The sequence below is a fragment of the Scyliorhinus canicula genome, chromosome 12 (assembly GCF_902713615.1).
Source record: "Scyliorhinus canicula chromosome 12, sScyCan1.1, whole genome shotgun sequence".
NCBI classification, from domain to species: Eukaryota; Metazoa; Chordata; class Chondrichthyes; order Carcharhiniformes; family Scyliorhinidae; genus Scyliorhinus; species Scyliorhinus canicula.
In genome coordinates, this window is record NC_052157.1 from 119,109,866 (window position 1) to 119,129,843 (window position 19,978).

The 19,978-nt window shown below is 46.4% G+C and overlaps 1 protein-coding gene across 6 annotated transcripts in view; it reads right to left on the minus strand.

The window, feature by feature from the left end:
• Nucleotides 1-19,978, minus strand: part of LOC119974725 (elastin-like) — a 290,086-nt gene that overhangs the window by 178,614 nt on the left and 91,494 nt on the right. For all 6 annotated transcript variants that reach the window (XM_038813896.1, XM_038813894.1, XM_038813895.1 and 3 more), the window contains exons 13-16: nucleotides 19,449-19,484; nucleotides 9,217-9,297; nucleotides 3,961-3,996; nucleotides 798-893 (exon numbers count right to left, since the gene is read on the minus strand). In XM_038813896.1, the coding sequence (XP_038669824.1) occupies nucleotides 798-893; nucleotides 3,961-3,996; nucleotides 9,217-9,297; nucleotides 19,449-19,484 (249 nt within the window). The remainder of the gene's footprint in view (nucleotides 1-797; nucleotides 894-3,960; nucleotides 3,997-9,216; nucleotides 9,298-19,448; nucleotides 19,485-19,978) is intronic.

A 19,978-nucleotide genomic window follows, 5' to 3' on the forward strand; every position in this document is an offset into this window, starting at 1 on the left:
AAATTACAGCACAGGAACAGACCCTTCGGCCCTCCCAGCCTGCGCCGATCCAGATCCTTTATCTAAACCTGTCTCCTATTTTCCAAGGTCTACTTCCCTCTGTTCCCGCCCATTCATATACCTGTCTAGATGCTTCTTAAATGATGCTATCATGCCCGCCTCTACCACCTCCGCTGGTAAAGCGTTCCAGGCACCCACCACCCTCTGCGTAAAAAACTTTCCATGCACATCTCCCTTAAACTTTCCCCCTCTCACTTTGAAATCGTGACCCCTTGTAACTGACACCCCCACTCTTGGGAAAAGCTTGTTGCTATCCACCCTGTCCATACCTCTCATAATTTTGTAGACCTCAATCAGGTCCCCCCTCAACCTCCGTCTTTCCAACGAAAACAATCCTAATCTACTCAACCTTTCTTCATAGCTAGCACCCTCCATACCAGGCAACATCCTGGTGAACCTCCTCTGCACCCCCTCCAAGGCATCCACATCCTTCTGGTAATGTGGCGACCAGAACTGCACGCAGTATTCCAAATGTGGCCGAACCAAAGTCCTATACAACTGTAACATGACCTGCCAACTCTTGTACTCAATACCCCGTCCGATGAAGGCAAGCATGCTGTATGCCTTCTTGAATTCAGACTTCTTTGGACTATGTTGATATAAAGCAGCATTGATACAAAGTGAAAGACTACAATTATGCTACAAAAGGATGCGAACAAACTATATGGGAAGACTAACAATGTTAAACAAACACTTTTTACTCATTGCAAACAATCCAAATTGTTCTCAATTTATACCTGCAATTCCTCCAGGAACTCCGCCAGGCACAGTTCCTGCAAAGCCTCCAGGTACACGCCATGGAAGACCTCCTGCTCCACCAAAGGGAAGTCCTCCTAGAATGATAGGACAGAGAATCTGCAATCATCAATATGTGACAGAAGAACATACTGCACTGTGTTAGGTATCAAGGGATTACAAAATACTACCTGTCACAATGTTTGAATTTCTACTTTCATTTGGTGTAAGGACTGATAGTGGACTGTAATCAATGTTGAAATGCCCTCAATTCCTTGAATGAATTGATAGAAATAGTCTTTGAGGAAGAAATTTTATTCCATTATTTAGATTGTTTGTGTGAGGTATCTGCGGTCATTTAACTCTGGCTTTTTGAGTGTCCCCCATTTTAATTGCTCCACCATTGGTGGCTGTATCTGCAGCTGCCTGTGTGCTAAGTTCTTAAATTCCCACTCTAAACCTCTCGGCCTCTCTATCTTTCTTCAAGTCACACCTTAAAAGCTATCTCTTTGACCACGCATTTATCCATCGGCCCTTTTATCGCCTTACGTAGCTTCGCGGTCTAATTTTGCTTTAGAATGCTTCTGTGAAGTGCACTGGGGCATTTTAATAGCGCTATATAAACGTTAGTTGTTCTTGTGTGACACAATTTTCTGACACATTCTTACTTGACAACACTGCAGATGTACCTACACCGCATGGCTTGTATTGTTCAAGAAGGTGACACAACACCACCTACTCAAGGGCTACAATTATTTTGCCAGCAACGTCCATGTCCCATTAATGATTAAAGAAAGTAAGTCCAGTTTGAATATGTTAAGGCTCCTTTTAATATGTTAATCTGGTTCATGCCCAGCAAGGGCGTGAACCGGATCACGTCAGGTGGAGCAGGCCAGGAGCATCGCAACTGTTTGACACCGGGCGCAGATCCCGTTTCGGGCTTCTCTCACCATTCCCTGGAACCTTCTCTCCTCGTACGTCAGTCCTGCCATCCCAGGAATGTCTGGTAAACCTTCACTGCACTCCCACCACATCGTTCTTCAGAGACCAGAACTGCACACAGTATTACAGGAGTGGCCTCACCAAGGCCCTGTAAAATTGCAGCAAGGCATTCCTGGTCCTGTACTTGAATCCTCTCGATATGAAGGTCAACATACCATTTTCCTTCTTTACCGCCTGTTGCGCCTGCATGCTTTCTCCAGTGACTGCGGTACAAGAACACCCAAGTCTTGTTGTACATTCCTCTCTCTCAATCTAAAGCCATTCAGATAAAAATTTTGCTCCTTGATTTTGCTACCGAGCTGGGTAACCTCACATTTATCCACATTATACTGAATCTGTCAAGCATTTACCCACTCATTCAACTTATCCAAATCACACTGAAGCATCTCTGCATCCTCCCAGCTCTCACACCCAGCTTTGTGTCGCTGCAAATCCCAGAGTACTGACAGTAATATTTGGAAAAACGTGTTATTCTTTGCTTAATAATGAATTTAAATGTTAAGTTCGTTCTATACTTGTCAAGGTTGTAATTGGAAATAAAAGAGAAGCATATTTTCTAAATGGTGAGATATGGCAGATCTCTAAGGTGCAGAGGGATCTGGATGTCTTAGTGCATGAGTCGCAAAAGCCTAGTACATAGGTATAGCAAGTAATTAGGAAAATTAATAGAATGTCATCATTAATTGCAAGGGGCTATGAATACAAAAGTAGGGAGGTTTTGCTTCACTTGTACAGGGCATTAGTGAGACCGCATTTGGAGTGCCATATACAGTATTCGCCTACTTTTTCAGGCCGGATGTAAATGTGTTGGAGGCAGTTCAGAGAAGGTTTATCAGACTAATATAAAAGCAAATTACTGCGGCTGCTGGAATCTGAATATGTGGGACAATCTCAGAGGTGAGCTTTGACAAAGAGTCATCCAGGCATGAAACGTTAGCTCCCTTCTCTCTCCATGAATGTTGTCAGTCCTGCTGAGATTGTCCAGTATTTTCTGACTAATACCTGGAATGGGTGGGCCGTTGTACGAGGAAAGGTTGGACAGGCTGGGCTTGTATCCTCTGGAGTTTAGAAGAGTAAGAGGCAATTTGATTGAAACATAGAAGATCCTGAGGAGTCTTGACAGGGTGGATAGTTCTTCTTGCGAGACAATCGAGAATGAAGGGTCACTGTTTAGAAATAAGGGATTGCCCATTAAAACTAAGCAACATGTGAGGATCGTGAATCATTGGAATTCTGTCCCTGAAAAGGTGGTGGAAGCAAAGTCAGAATATTTTAAAGACCAAGGTGGATCAATTCTTGGTAAACAAGGATAGGGTATCAGTAGTAGGGGGGATGCAGATATGAGGTTACTATCAGATGTCATGATCTTATTAAATGGCGGAGAAGGTTCCAGGGGCTGAAATACCTACTTCTGATCAGTGTTTGTAGAACTGGATCTTTACATGCATTAGAGATACATATTAAAAACATAAATATCCTCACCTAAACTCCACAGTTTCAATCTTGGTCTATTTGTAGGGTCACAAGTGAATACATCGTTATTACCCACTAACTGAATCCAGCAATTCACCAGGTGTAGCATCAAGTCACCCTAAAGAAACTGAAGTCAATGGGGATCAGGAGAAAAAATCTACGCTGGTTGGAGTCGTAATCAAAGGAAAATGGCTGTAATCCTTGAAAATAAATCATCTAAGCCTCACGACATAGCTGCAGGAGTTCATCAGCGGTGGTGTCCGAGGGCCATCCAGCTTCAGCTTTTTCAGCAATGACCTTCCCTCCACTATAAGGTCAAAAGTGGACATGTTTACAGATGGCTGCACAGTTTTCAGTACCATTCGCAACACCTCAGATACTGAAGAAGTCCTTGTCCGCTTGCAACAAAATCTGGACAGCATTCAGGGATGGTAAGTGGCAAGTAACATTCAGGCCAGGCAATGACCATCTCCAACAAGATAGAATCCAACCATCTCCCCTTGACATTCAATGACATTACCATTGCCAAATTTCCCATCATCAATTTCTTCGGGGTTACCATTGACTAGAAACTTAACTGGACCAAGCATATGGCTGTGGATGAAAGACCAGGTCAGAGACTGGGAATTCTGCAATCAGCATATCAATGTCTGACTCCCAAAAGCTGGGACAAATAACATGTAAACTTACCTCCATATTTAGCAGCTTTAGCCGCTGCATATCGATCTGCAATGACAGAAGATTGGAAAGTTATGACATAGCAAAGACCAGCAACAAAGGAATTAGGAGAAGTAGGCAATTCAGCCCTTCAAGCCTGCTCCGCCATTCAATCAGATCATGGCTGATCTCTTCCAGGTCTCAAATCCAGCTCCCTGCCAGTTCCCCACATCCTTTTAACCCATTTTTAAAATCAGAAATATATCTATCTCCTTTTTGAAACCATTTAATGACTCAGATTACACCAGACTATGCGGCAGTGAGTTCCACAAATTCACCACCCTCTGCGAGAAGTAGTTCCTCCTCTACTCAGTTCTAAATCTACTGCCTTTCAACCTATACCTGTGACCTCTCATTCTAGCTTGCCCTACAAAGGGGAACATTTGGTCTTTGTTTACTTTTTCAATTCCTTTTAGTATTTTATATACCTCAATCAGATCCCCTCTCATCCTTCTAAACTCTAAACATACAGAATGGAACAATGAATCACATTGTGAACAAAAAAAGGAGACCTTCAATCCAGAGAAGCCGCATTCCTGACATATTTAATATTAACCCAAGTATGTAAGATCCAAAGAAAATATGGGATAAAATAAGATTATTAGTCCATGCCATCCTATCCCTTCCATAGAGCATCTGCAATTTACCTGACTGTTTAATGATCTTTGTACAGAACCACAGCTGGTTGCATTCAAAAAGAACTGAACTCAGAAGGGCAATTGTCTCTCACATTTTGGTACAGTAAAGCTTGCTGAACAAAGGTTGCTGGCAAATTATTGGGCTGAGCTACCAACAGGTTTCCATATCTTAATAGATATTCCAGAAATCTTTCCCAACAAGTGCTGATTGATGATGTATCTGGAAAGTTGCAGACATGGGGCGGGATTCTCCCGTACCCAGCAGGGGGGGGGGGGTCCCGGCGGGACGGAGTGGTGTGAACCACACCGGCGTCGGCCCACCCCAAAGGTGCAGAATCCTCCGCACCTTCAGGGGCTAGGCCGGCGCCGGAGTGGTTTGCGCTCCGCCGGCTGGCGTTGAAGGCCTTTGGCGCCAAGCCAGCCGGGGCCGAAGGGACTCTGCAGGCCGGCGAGAGTCGCGCATGCGCGGGAGCGTCAGCGGCTGCTGACGTCATCCCCGCGCATGCGCAGGGGGAGGTTCATCTACGCATCGGCCATCGCGGAGGCTGACACGGCCGGCGGGTAGGAAAAGAGCGCCCCCACAGCACAGGCCCGCCCATGGATCGGTGGGCTCCGATCGCGGTCCAGGCCACCGTGGGAGCACCCCCCGGGGCCAGATCGCCCCGCGCTCCCCCTAGAACCCCAGAGCCCAGCCACACCGCCAGGTCCCACTGGTAAGGGACCTAGTCTGATCTACGCTGGCAGGACTGGCAAAGAACCAGTGGGACTACGGCCCACTGCGGGCCGGAGAATTACCGAGGGAGGCCGCTGCGAGTGGCCGCCAACCAGCGCGGCGCAATTCCCGCCCCCGCTGAATCTCCAGTGCCGGAGAATCCGGCGGACGGCGGGGGCTGGCACCGCCACCCGGCGATTCTCCGACCCGGCAGGGCGTGGAGAATCCCGCCCATGGACAGTGAATTTGGGATCAGTGTTTGAAGTTCCATCACTCATATCCGTGGTAACATTAAATACGGAATGTTGACAGGTGGTTGCTACCAACTCTGATGGTGTTAATCCCATTACAATCTCATTCAGACAAGAATATCACATTGAATTTCACACTGACGCTGCGATTCTCCCGAAGAAATGACTCAGGCCAAAATTCTCTGGCCGGTCAGGCCAGTGGAATTCTCTGGTCCCGCTGCCAGCGCACTCCCTCTTGTGGGTTTCCCAGCAGTGAGGGGTGGCTTCACTGGGAATTCCCATTGGCGGCAGTGAAACCAAATCCCTCCACTGCTGAGAAACACGTAGCTGGGAGACCAGAGAATCCTGTCCTAAGTATCATTTTGGGCAGAAAGTATGGAGTGATTCCTGTCAGCTGGAGGGCAAGATCCAGATTGCAGTCCATCACGTGAACCACACCGAGCTAGAGTCCCCAGGCATCTGATTTGCCCAGTTCAGGGTTCATCTGTTCATTCCTAACAAGGGAGAGCTGCATTTAAATGGACGCTCAGCACTCACTCCCAGTCCAGCCAGGAGGATGGCAGCGCATAGACCAGCTCCTCGCTTTCAGGCTGCAGACCCGGCCAGGCTTCTGGATGCCATAGAGGAGAAACACTGTAACCTGGATGGGGTAGGAGACACCTCAGAAATGTAGCTAATCCCCTTGGGGATGAGCGCCCATAACATGATTAAATCTTTTATCAAGATGGAGAGTTAAGTAGTTGATTCGGAGACTAGGCTGCTGAATCTTAATAAAAGGAACTATGAAGATATGAGGAGTGAGTTGGCCTTGATAGATTGAAGAGAGTTACTGAAAGGGATGCCAGTGGATATGCAATAGCAAACATTCAAGGTTCACATGGGGGAACTACAGCAACTGTTCATTTCTGTCTGGCACAAAAGCAAAATGGGTAAAAAGGGCCAATCCATGGCTTACAAACAAAATTAGAAATAGTATCTCATCCAAGGAAGAATCATGCAGATTAGCCAAGCAAAATAATAGATCTGATTAGGAGCAGTTTAGAATTCAGCTAAGAAGGACAAAAGGATTGATTAAGATGGGGAAAATACACTACGAAAATAAAGACTGAGACTAAGAGTTTTATGGATATGTGAAGAGAAAGAGATTGGTAAAGACAAATGTAGGTCCCCTACAGACAGAAACAGGGGAAGGCATAATAAGGGACAAAGAAATGGCTGAGCAATTGAATACATACATTGGTTCTGTCTCCACAAAAGAGGACACTAATCAGATACCAGAAATGTTTCAGGCTGAAAGGTTTAGTGAGAGGGAAGAACTGAGCAAGATCAATATTAGTAGAGAAATGGTGCTGGGAAAACTGATGGGATTGAAGGCGGATAAATCCCCAGGGCCTGATAATCTGCATACCAGAGTGCTTAAGGAGGTGGCTCTGGAAATAGTGGATGCGTTGCTAGTCATCTTCTGGGATTCTATCGACTCTGAAACAATCCCTGCAGATGGCAGGGTAGCTAATGTCACTCCATTATTCAAAAAGGGTGGCAGAGAGAAAGCAGGGAATTAGGGACCAATAAGCCTAGCATCGGTACTGGGGACAATTTTGGAATCCATTATCAAGGACTTTATAGCGGAACATTTAGAAAGCAGGGCAGGATCAGTCAGAGTCAGCATAGATTTATGAAGGGGAAATCATGCTTGACAAATCTGTTGGAATTCTTTGAAGATGTAACCAGTACAGTTGACAAGGGGGAGCCAGTCGATGTGATATATTTGGACTTTCAGAAAGCATTTGACAAAGTCCCGCAAAATTAAAGTGCATGGGATTGGGGGAAGTGTATTTAGGTGGATGTAAAACTGGTTGGCAGAGAGGAAAAAAGAGTAGGGATTACTGGGTCCTTTTCAAATTGGCAGGCAGTAACTAGAGGAGTACCACAGGGATCGGTGCTGGGACCCCAGCTATTCACAATATATCTAAATTATTTGAATGAGGGAACAAAATGTACCATTTCAAAGTTTGCAGATGATATCAAGTTTGGTCGGAGGGTGAACTGTGACAAGGATGCAGGGATCCTACAGCATGATCTGGACAGGTTGGACGAGTGGGCAAATCAATGGCAGATGGTAGATAATTTGGATAAGTGTGAGGTTATTCACTTTGTAAGCAAAAGCAGGAAGGCAGATTACTACCTGAATAGTTGTAAATTGGAACAGGTGTGCAGCGGGATCTGGGTGTCCTTGTGCACCAGTCGCTGAAGGTAAGCATGCAGGTGTGGTAGGCGGCAAAGAAGGCTAATGGCATGTTGGCCTTCATTGCGAGAAATTTCGAGTACAGGAGCAGGGATGTGTTGCTGCAATTATACAGGGCCTTGGTGAGGTCACATCTAGAATATTGTGTGCAGTTATGGTCTCCTTTTCTGAGGAAGGATGTTCTTGCTCTCGAGGGAGGGCAGCGAAGGTTTACCAGACTGATTCCAGGGATGGCGGGGCTGTCATATGAGGAGAGATTGACTAGCTTCGGATTATTCTCACTGGAGTTCAGAAGAACGGGGGGGGGGGGGGGGGGGGGGGGGGATCTCATAGAGAGTAATAAAATTCTAACAGGACTGGCCAGGGTAGGTGCAGGGAAGATGTTCCCAATGGTGGGTATGTCCAGAACCAGAGGTCGCAGCCTGAGGATTCAGGGTAAACCATTTTGGACAGAGAGGAGAAAACATTTCTTCATCCAAAGAATGGTGGGCCTGTGGAATTCATTACCACAGGAAGTAGTTGATGCTAAAATATTGAATATATTCAAGAGGCGGCTAGATATAGCACTTGGGGCAAATGGGATCAAAGGCGATGGGGAGAAAGCAGGATTAGGCTATTATGTTGGATGATCAGCCATGATCGTAATAAATGGTGGAGCAGGCTCGAAGGGCCAAAAGGCCTCTTCCTGCTCCTATCTTCTATGTATCTACATATGTAATCCCATCTGGGATGTGGTGGCAGCTGCAGCTAGTGCCGACAACAAGACAGGAGAACCAGCGTCCAATGTAGGAAGAGGATTGAATGACCTCCTATGAGCTGTAAGGTTAGGTTACCAGCTCTCTACTCCTGGTATCAGTCCTGCCTGTCACCTTTAATCTCATTCTACTTTAATCTCGTTGATGAGTTTAAAATTAAAGAAAATTAGATTCTCACACTTTCTGGGCAAGATCCTGATCACGCCAGCTGGAGCGGGCCAGGAGAACGAGAAACTGTTTAGCGCCGACCACAAATCCCATTTCGGGACTCTGCCGCAAATCTCCCATCATAGCGGGATTTGCGGCGTGTGCAACGCAGCCAGAGAACCGCCCCCTTAGTCGATCAAGAAAACCGATGCATCTGCGCAATTGATCTGAGCTAATCCAGGTAAATCCCCAAGGTTTCATCCAATATGATTAATCCATCTTTGAATATATTTAAAGCTGAGACAGACTTATTTTTTGGCCTCTCAGAGAGTCAAGTGTGGGGAGCAGAAGGGAAAGTGGAGTTGAAGTAAAAGGTCGGCCATGTTTGCATTGAATGGTCCATTCTTGCTTCTATCTCCAACACTTTCTATTTGACTTATCTCAGTGAATCCAAAATGTTATTCATGAGAGATCAGATTACCTGCAGCACCTCCTGTACCTCGAGGTACACCTCCTGGAATCTGTCCCGGTACACCTCCCGGGAGTTGTCCTGGAATGCCTCCTGGAAGAAGAGGGAAGTTAGAATTATTAGAATCCAAATAAACCCAACAGAAGAGCACACTGCTGATACGAAAGACATTCTCTCTTTGCCAGTATTCCGTCTCACGGGGAGATGGTTTGCAGCTTACAAAACCCAAATAAACTATGATGCTAGAAATCTGAAATAAAGACAAAGTGCTGGAAATACTCAGCAGGTTGGGCTGAATGCGTGGACAGAAACAGAGATGGCTGACGGTGGGGGGGGGGGTTTATGAAGAACAAAGGGAAGGTCTGTGTTAGGGTGCAAGGATGTGTGCTCAGTAATCTACTGTAGTCACTATACACACATGACTGTGTGGCAAGACTCAACTCCAACTCAATCTCTAAGTTTGCAGATGATACAACTGTGGTGAGCCGTTTCTCAAACAACGACGAATCATACTACAGGAGGGAGATAAATCACTTGGTTGCATGGTGTACTGAAAACAACCTCTCTCTAAACGTTGGAAAGACCAAGGATCTGATCATCAACTTCAGGAAGCGTAGCACGACACACATTCCCATCTGCATCAATGGCTCCGAAGTGGAGATGGTCGATAGCTTTAAGTTCCTGGGGATCACCATCACCAACAGTCTGTCCTGGTCCTCTCACAGTGATGCAACAGTCAAAAAAGTCCAACAATGTCTCTACTTCCTACGGAAGCTAAAGAAACTTGGCATGTCTGCATCGACTCTCACAAACTTCTACCGATGGAAAGAGTGAAAATAGATAAGTCCCCTGGACCAGATGGGATTTATCCTAGGATTCTCTGGGAAGCTAGGGAGGAGATTGCTGAGCCTTTGATCTTTAAGTCATCTTTGTCTACAGGAATAGTGCCAGAAGACTGGAGGATAGCAAATGTTGTCCCCCTGTTCAAAAAGGGGAGTAGAGATAACCCCGGTAACTATAGACCAGTGAGCCTTACTTCTGTTGTGGGCAAAGTCTTGGAAAGGTTTATAAGAGATAGGATGTATAATCATCTGGAAAGGAATAATTTGATTAGAGGTAGTAAACACGGTTTTGTGAAGGGTAGGTCGTGCCTCACAAACCTTATTGAGTTCTTTGAGAAGGTGACCAAACAGGTGGATGAGGGTAAAGCAGTTGATGTGGTGTATATAGATTTCAGTAAAGCGTTTGATAAGGTTCCCCACGGTAGGCTAGTGCAAAAAAATATGGAGGCATGGGATTCAGGGTGACTTAGCAGTTTGGATCAGAAATTGGCTAGCTGGAAGAAGACAAAGGGTGGTGGTTGATGGGAAATGTTCAGACTGGAGTCCAGTTACTAGTGGTGTACCACAAGGATCTGTTTTGGGGCTACTGCTGTTTGTCATTTTTATAAATGACCTGGAGGAGGGCGTAGAAGGATGGGTGAGTAAATGTGCAGATGGCACTAAAGTCGGTGGAGTTGTAAACAGTGCGGAAGGATGTTACAAGTTACAGAGGGATATAGATAAGCTGCACAGCTGGACTGAGAAGTGGCAACTGGAGTTTAAGGCATAAAAGTGTGAGGTGATTCATTTTGGAAGGAGTAACAGGAAGACAGAGTATTGGGCTAATGGTAAGATTCTTGGTAGTGTGGATGAGCAGAGAGATCTCGGTGTCCATGTACATAGATCCCTGAAAGTTGCCACTCAGGTTGAGAGGGTTGATAAGAAGGCATACACTGTGTTAGCTTTTATTGGTAGAGGGATTGAGTTTCGGAGCCATGAGGTCATGTTGCAGCTGTACAAAACACTGGTGCGGCCGCATTTGGAGTATTGCGTGCAATTCTGGTCACCTCATTATAGAAGGATGTGGAAGCATTGGAAAGGGTGCAGAGGAGATTTACCAGAATGTTGCCTGGTATGGAGGGAAGATCAAGAGGTGACTTAATTGAGGCATACAAGATGATCAGAGGATTAGATAGGGTGGACAGTGAGAGCCTTTTTCCTTGGATGGTGATGTCTAACACGAGGGGACATAGCTTTAAATTGAGGGGAGATAGATATAGGACAGATGTCAGAGGTAGGTTCTTTACTCAGTGAGTAGTAAAGGCGTGGAATGCCCTGCCTGCAACAGTAGTGGACTCGCCAACACTAAGGGTATTCAAATGGTCATTGGATAGACATATGGATGATAAGGGAATAGTGTAGATGGGCTTTAGAGTGGTTTCACAGGTCGGCGCAACATCGAGGGCCAAAGGGCCTGTACTGCGCTGTAATGTTCTAAGTTCTATGTGCGATAGAGAGCATCCTATCCGGCTGCATCACAGCTTGGTATGGCAACTGCTCGGTCCAAGATTGTAAGAAACTGCAGAGTGTGGTGAACTCAGCCCAACGCATCACACAAGCTTGCCACCCCCACATTGATTCTGTATATACCTCCTGCTGCCTCAGGAAGGCAGACAGTTTTATCAGAGACCCCTCCCACCCAGGCTTTGCCTTCTTCCAGACCCTTCCATCAGGCAGAAGGTACAGAAGTCTGAAGACCCGCACATCCAGACATAGGAACAGCTTCTTCCCCACAGCTACAAGACTCTTCAACGACTCCCCCTCGGACTGATCTGTTCCCTGTAGAAACACTATTCACAATGCCCGATGCTGCTCCTGCTCATGTATTTGCTATCTTTGGCCCCTTGTTCCGCACTGTAACCAATCACTGTTTGTCGATGTACCATTTGTCAATGTTCTCTGTTGATTATTCTCTTTGTCTACTATGTACGTATTGTGTACATTCCCTCGGCCGCAGAAAAATACTTTTCACTGTACTTGGGTGCATGTGACAATAAATCAAATCAAATCAAATAAAATAAAATAACAAATAGATTTCATGGTGCAAAAGCTTTTAAAGAGAGTGGTAATAGGTTTGTAAAAATAAAAAAATGTGTGTCCAGGTGAGGTGTCAATGGCTATATATGTATTTAAGGTCGGATGTTAATGTGTTGAAGGCAGTTCAGAGAATGTTTACCAGACTAATATAAAAGCAAATTACTGCGGATGCTGGAATCTGAAACAAACACCGAAAATTCTGGACAATCTCAGAGATGAGCTTTGACAAAGAGTCACTCAGACACAAAATGTTAGCTCCCTTCTATCTCATGAATACTGTCTGCTGAGGCCTGCTAAGATTGTCCAACAATTTCTGTTTTCGTACCAGACTGATACCTGGAATGGGTGGGCTGTCTTACAAGGAAAGATTGGACAGGCTGGGCTGTATCCTGGAGTTTAGAAGAGTAAGAGGCAATTTGATTGAAACATAGAAGATCCTGAGGGGTCTTGACAGGGTCTTCTTGTGAGAGAATCTGGAACTAAGGGTCACTGCTTGAAATAGGGGATTGCCCATTTAAAACTAAGATGAGGCAACATATGAGGGTCATGAATCGTTGGAACTCTGTTTCTGAAAAGGTGGTGGAAGCAAAGTCAGAATATTTTTAAGACCGAGGTGGATAGATTCTTGGTAAGCAAGGATAGGTTATCAGGAGTAGGCGGGATGCAAATATCAGGTTACGATCAGATCAGTCATGATCTTATTAAACTGTGGAGAAGCTTCCAGGGAATGAATGACCTACTTCTGCTCAGTGTGTTTGTAGAACTGGATCTTTACATGTTTTAGAGATATGTATTAAAAACATAAATATCCTCACCCAAACTTCACAGTTTCAAACTTGGTCTATTTGTAGGGTCACAAGTGAATACCCTGTTACTACCTGTCGTGTTAAGCACGTTGAGATAACACAGGCTGCAACTGGATGCAGCTATAACTCAAGTAGACTCCAGACCTAGAAGTTAGTTCAACTTGATTTATTGAACCTGTCACACAGTTAGCACAGTTCTCTGAGTTCGACTCTTTGCTAACCTAGATGTGATTTCTCTATCTGGACTGAACCAGACCAGCTCTTCTCCACATGCTGTATGCGTTACGTGATATGTACACTGGACACACTCTGTAGATGTCCCTATAGAAAGAGGAGAGTGTGAGTGCCTCGTGCCTTTTATAGTGGAATACCACCTCCCAAGTGTTGTGCCTGCTGATTCGTTACGTCCTGTTCCCCGTGCTCATTAGCTGCCTGTCTGGATCTCATTAAGTGCCTGTCTGCATACCATGACATCTCCCCCTTTGAAAAGTTTTTCTGCAGCCAATGTGAAGGTATTTACATGTGTAGGCCGAAAAACTAACATATTTATATGAGATGACAGTTTAAAAAAAATGTACATGTGAGAACAGGTGTCTAATGTGCAAAAACAGAAGAGAGCAAACAAGGCAATTGTTCATAAATCCCGTCTCTGGGGCTTGTGTCTGATCCGGGTCGACTGCAGGAGAGGTGGTGGTGGAACGACGGTGCCTTGTTGGGTGGGGTTGCAGCCAGACTGGTGGCCTCGTGGTTCCAGGTGTGAGGAGGTGGCACAATGACAGATGGAAACAACGAAGAATGTGGTTGCGGGCGGGCAACTGTGCGCGGTGCCCGTCTGTTGCGCCGCACAACAGAGCCATCAGCCATACGCACAATGTACGATCGAGGAGCAGCCTGTAGGACAACAACTGCTGGAGCTGACCAGCCTCCGTCAGGCAGCTGGATCCGGACCATATCCATCGGGGCTAGCGCAGGCAAATCAGTGGCATGATCATCATAGCCCTGCTTTTGCTGGTCCCTGAGCTTCTGCACCTTCTGCAGCACCGGGAGGTGATCCAGGTCAGGCAAGTGTATGGCTGGAAGAGTCGTCCGCAGGTCCCTGTTCATCAGGAGTTGAACCGGTGACATGCTGGTACACAGAGGGGTTGCCCTGTATGCAGGCAGCACAAGGTTGACGTCAGGAGACAAATCCGCAGCCTTGCAGATGAGCTGCTTTACTATGTGCACCGCTTTCTCAACCTTCCCGTTGGACTGCGGGTAACGTGGGCTTGACGTGACGTGATGAAGCTGATATAGCTGGGCAAATCTCCACCATTCCTGGCTGCTGAAGCAAGGACCATTGTCACTCATGACAGTGAGTGGAATACCATGCTGGGAGAACATCTCCTTACAGGCCTTGATGACGGTCCTGGACGTGAGGTCCGAGAGCTTCACAACATCTGGGTAGTTGGAGAAGTAATCGATGATGAGCACATAGTCATGACCTTTGGCGTGAAAGAGGTCGATGCCCACCTTAGACCACGGGAAGGTCACAATCTCGTGCTGCTGAAGCGTTTCCTTACCCTGTGCTGGCTGGAAGCGTTGATAGTTTGCACAGTTGAGGACCATGTTCGCGATGTCCTGACTGATCCCAGGCCAGTAGACAGCTTGCCTGGCTCTGCACCTGCACTTCGACACCCAGATGCCCCTCGTGTATTTGCCTGAGCACCAAGCTCTGGAGACTACATGGAATGATGATGCGATCCAGCTTGAGGAGGATGCCATCAACCACCGTGAGGTCGTCCTTCACATTAAAGAATTGGGGGCACTGCCCTTTCTGCCAGCCATCGGTGAGGTGACGCATGACACGCTGCAGAAGCGGGTCCTTGGCTGTCTCATTATGAATGCGGATCACCTTTTCATCCGATGCAGGGAGGTTGCTGGCCCACAGCTGCACCTGTGATTCGATCTGCTGGACGAATGCCGGGGGGTCGGCAGGCAAGGTAATGGAGCGGGACAAGGCGTCCACAATAATGAGCTCCTTGCCTCGTGTGTACACGAGCTCGAAGTCATACCGCCTGAGCCGGAGGAGAATGCGCTGCAGCTGGTTTGTCATATCATTCAGGTCCTTGTGAAAGATGTGGTCAGTGTTGACGGTGAATGTCGGCAGGCCATATACATAATCCTGGAACTTGAGGGTTCCAGTAAGCAGGCCCAGGCATTCCTTTTCGATCTAGGCGTACCGCTGCTCAGTGGGTGTCATTGCCCGTGATGCGTGGGCAACCAGAGCACAGGAGGATGTGTCATCGTGCTGGAGCAACACCGTGCCGATACCATCCTGGCTCGCATCTGTCGAGATCTTTGTTTCCCCGTCAGGATCAAAAAAAGCCAACACAGGTGTAGTGGTGAGCTTGGCTTTCAGCTCCAACCAATCTGCTTGGTGAGCTGCCTGCCACATCAAAGGCAGTGGATTTTTTTTAACCAGGTGTCTGAGGGCCGTGGTTTGTGATGCCAGATTTGGGATAAACTTGCCCAGGAAGTTCACCATCCAGAGGAAGCGCAGCACTGCCTTCTTATCTTCAGGGGTCTTCATGGCTTCGATGGCCTTGACCTTGTCTGTGTCCGGGTGCACACCCTGGTAAGATATCTGGTCACCCAAGAACTTCAGTGTTGTCATGCCAAAAGAGCACTTCACCCTGTTCAGCTTGAGGCCATTGGCATGGACACGGCGGAATACACGCTGGAGACGAGAGATGTGCTCTTCGGGGATAGTGGACCAAATGATAACGTCGTCCACATACACACGAACCCCTTCAAAGCCCTCCATCATCTGCTCCATGATTCTATGGAAGATCTCCGAGGCCGAAACAATGCCGAACGGCATACGATTGTAGCAGTACCTGCCAACCTGTGTGTTGAAGGTGCAGAGCCTTCTGCTGGACTCAACCAGCTAGATCTGCCAGAACCTGTGTGATGCATCTAACTTTGTGAAAAACTGGGCATGCGCCATCTCACTTGTCAGTTCCTCCCGCTTCGGGATGGGGTAGTGTTCCCGCTTTATATTCTGGTTTAGATCCTTGGGATCAATACAGATGCGCAGTTCCACTGACGATTTCTTTACACAGACCACCGAGCTGACCCAGTCACTCGGTCCTGTGACTTTGGAGATGATGCTCTGGTCCTGAAGATTCTTCAACTGCGCCTTCAGGCGCTCCTTCAGTGGAGCCGGAACCCGGCGTGGAGCGTGGACCACAGTCATGGCATCAGGCCACAGCAGGATCTTGTAGTGATATGGCAGAGTGCCCATCCCGTCAAATACATCCGGATATTGAGCGAAGATGTCATTAATACCGGTTTGAAGATCCACATTGGTGGAGGTCATCGTGTAGACCCGCCGCACAAGATTTAGCTACTTGCATGCCTGTGCGTGAGCAGGGAGGCCCTGTCTGGCTTGACGATTTCAAACCACGATTTCAAATAGTACAGGAGCTAGCAGGCTGCCGGAAGGAGCTTGGGTGGCTTTTTGATGCAGTTGAAATCCGCCTGTGAAAGAAGATTGGCAGAAGCACCTATGTCCAGTTTGAACTGGATAGAGCATTGATTAACTTGTGTCACCGAATGCCATTCATCTTCAGAATCCACAGTGAGGATGGTCAGGCTCCGTGATGCTATTGGCAAGGCATGTTCACGCATGGTGATGATGCCCACATGGCAGGGGGAGTCCAGGCAATCGTCTCCCGGATCCGTGATACTGTCTAGGCTTCCCGCAATTCAAACAGCGCCTGCCTCTTGTAGGGCAGTGTTTCTTTAAATGGGCAGTGCCACAGTGCTGGCATGTCGTGACGTCATTACACTCTGTGCGTCATCGCAGATGCGCAGTGCGATCGGCAGACATTCGCACCTGCGCGGTGTGTTGATCGGCTGCTTCATTATCCCATTCGCGCATTCGTGGGGCCCCGGGAAGAGCGCACAAAATGGCCGCTTTCATCAAGGTTGAGGCGCTGCATCCGGCGATGGCCTGCACACATTCTGCCTCACGGGAGGCAAGTTTCTCAGTTTCAGCTGATTTATATTGGGAATATCGATCTTTGCCGTGCTCTCGCACCGTACACGTTTTGATCGCGACTGACAGGGTCATATCTTTGATTTTCAAAAGCTGCTCCCTCAGCGGATGCGAGTGAACACCAAAAATGATTTGATCCCTGATCATAGAACATAGAACAGTACAGCACAGACCAGGCCCTTCGGCCCTCGATGTTGTGCCGAACAATGATCACCCTACTTAAACCCACGTAACCCGTATACCCATAACCCAACAATTAACCTTACACTACGGGCAATTTAGCATGGCCAATCCACCTAACCCGCACATCTTTGGACTGTGGGAGGAAACCGGAGCACCCGGAGGAAACCCACGCACACACGGGGAGGACGTGCAGACTCCACACAGACAGTGACCCAGCCGGGAATCGAACCTGGGACCCTGGAGCTGTGAAGCATTGATGCTAACCACCATGCTACCGTGAGGCCCAAATGGAGTCAGCAATGTCACCAAAGTTGCAGGATAGTGCTAGTAGACGGAGATTAGTTAGAAAGGAGTTGAAAGATTCGTCCTTACCTTGTAGGTGTTGCTTAAAAATATAGCGCTCGAAGATTTCAGTGGTGTCCACTTCACAATGACTGTCAAACTTGTCCCGAATGGTCTGAAACTTCGTCTTGTCCTGGCCGTCGGCGAAGTTGAATGAATTAAAGATTTGGATGGCTTGATCCCTCGCAGTTGATAGGAGGAGCGCGATCTTCCTTGTATCAGACGCACCCTTGAGGTCTGAGGCTTCAATGTACAGCAGAAACCTTTGCTTGAAGGTCCGCCAGTTGGCACTGAGATTGCCGAAGTCCGCAGCAGTTGAGGAGGCTGGATCTTTACATGATGCCGGGATGTCTTTGCTGGTCGTCTCGGAACAGATTGAGGTAAACCACCTAGATATAGCAGACGACTGGTACCATGTCATATTAAGCATGTTGAGATAACATGGGCTGCAACTGGATGCAGCGATAACTCAAGTAGACCTAGAAGTTAGTTCAACTTGATTTATTGAACCTGTCACACAGTTAGCACAGTTCTCTGTGAGTTCGACTCTGCTAACCTAGATGTGATTTCTCTATCTAGACTGAACCAGACTAGCTCTTCCCCGCGTGCTGTATGCGTTACGTGATATGTACACTGGACTCATTCTGTAGATGTCCCTATAGAAAGAGGAGAGTGTGAGTGCCTCGTGCCTTTTATAGTGGGAAACCACTTCCCAAGTGTTCTGCCTGCTGATTGGTTATGTCCTGTTCTCAGTGCTCATTAGCTGCCTGTCTGTATCTCATTAAGTGCCTGTCTACATATCATGACATTACCCACAAACTGAATCCAGCAATTCACCAGGTGTAGCATCAAGGCACCCCAATGAAACTGAAGTCAGTGGGGATCAGGAGAAAAAAATTACACTGGTTGGAGCTGTAAACAAAGGAAGGTGGCTGTAGTCCTTGGAATTCAATCATCTAAGCCTAATGACATAACTGCAGGAGTTTGTCTGGGGTGGTGTCCCAGGTCCATCCATCTTCAGCTTTTTCTTTAGTTCAGCTAAGGATGGGAGCCTACGTGCACAATTATCCAGATTTAACTTAATGTTTTATTTGCCCTGAAAATACTCTTTACATTTGTGTGTGAAGTTGGAACAATTAATTAACACATCAAAACTAGCATCTGGTTTAATCGGAGTGCGCAATCGGTTCAAATCTCCCATTGAGCATTGGATTAGTTCTGTCTCTTCTTTAGAGATACACCAATTAACCGGGATGGGTTAACACTTGCTAAATAGGATTGCGGATCTAAAGTTATTCCATATCTATTTTGCTTAACATCTAAAGCAATACATTGAACACCCTCACAAGACTGGCTGAAATTTTGTATTTGTACTCTAATCTTAATAAAACATTTCTCAAATTGCACTGTAGCCACACCATAAGAAATAACCAACAGACATCATGAAGATGAAACCTTTATGATACCAATAAAAAATTGCAGTATCCTACTCTCAGCTAAACAAATCTCATTGAAAAACATCCATAACGTGCCGGAATTGAGTAGGCTATGGAAGCGTTTGTTTCATTTTCTGAGTTCTCTTTCTGTGCCTGCTACCTCTTTGGGTGTTTCAAAAACACTTCTTCTGAAACATATCACCAGGCATAAATTTGTCTTTTATGTTATTTGAGTGACATTTCCATGGATATGTGTCCAAAAGTGCTAAAAGGATTTTCAAGATTTTTTTTTGTCACTTTTACAAAGTATTTATTTTCAGAGGTATACATTAGAAACATACACCTCCCACCCAGCCCACACAGCTACAGAGTGTCCCATTTTGTAGAAGTACAGGTTAATCCCAAGTTAATGCCCACCACCATTGTACCGTTAAGTACAGTTGAGATGATTTTTTTGATTTCATTTGTAAACATGGAATATTTATAATTTTATACTTTTACAAATAACATGAAAACTTACCTCCATATTTAGCAGCTTTAGCCGCTGCATATCCATCTGCAATGACAGAAGATTGGAAAGTTATGACATAGCAACAACCAGCAACATAGCAATTAGGAGAAGTAGGCAATTCAGCCCTTCGAGCCATTCAGTCAGATCATGGCTGATCTCTTCCTAGTCTCAAATCCACCTCCCTACCTGTTCCCTTTATCCCTTTAACCATTTTTTAAAGTCAGAAATATATCAATTTCCTTCTTGAAACAATTTGATGACTCAGATTCCACCACACTATGAGGCAGCGAGTTCCACAAATTCACCACCCTGTGCAAGTAGTTCTTCCTCATCTCAGTTCTAAATCTACTGCCTCTCAACCTACATCAGTGACCTCTCAATCTAGCTTGCCCTGCAAAGGGAAACATTATTCTATGTTTACCTTTTGGGACTCTCCCGCAAATCTCCCGTCACAGCGGGATTTGCGCCGGATGCAACGCAGCCAGAGAACCACCCCCTTAGTTTATCAAGCAAACCAATGCTTCTGTGCAATTGATCTG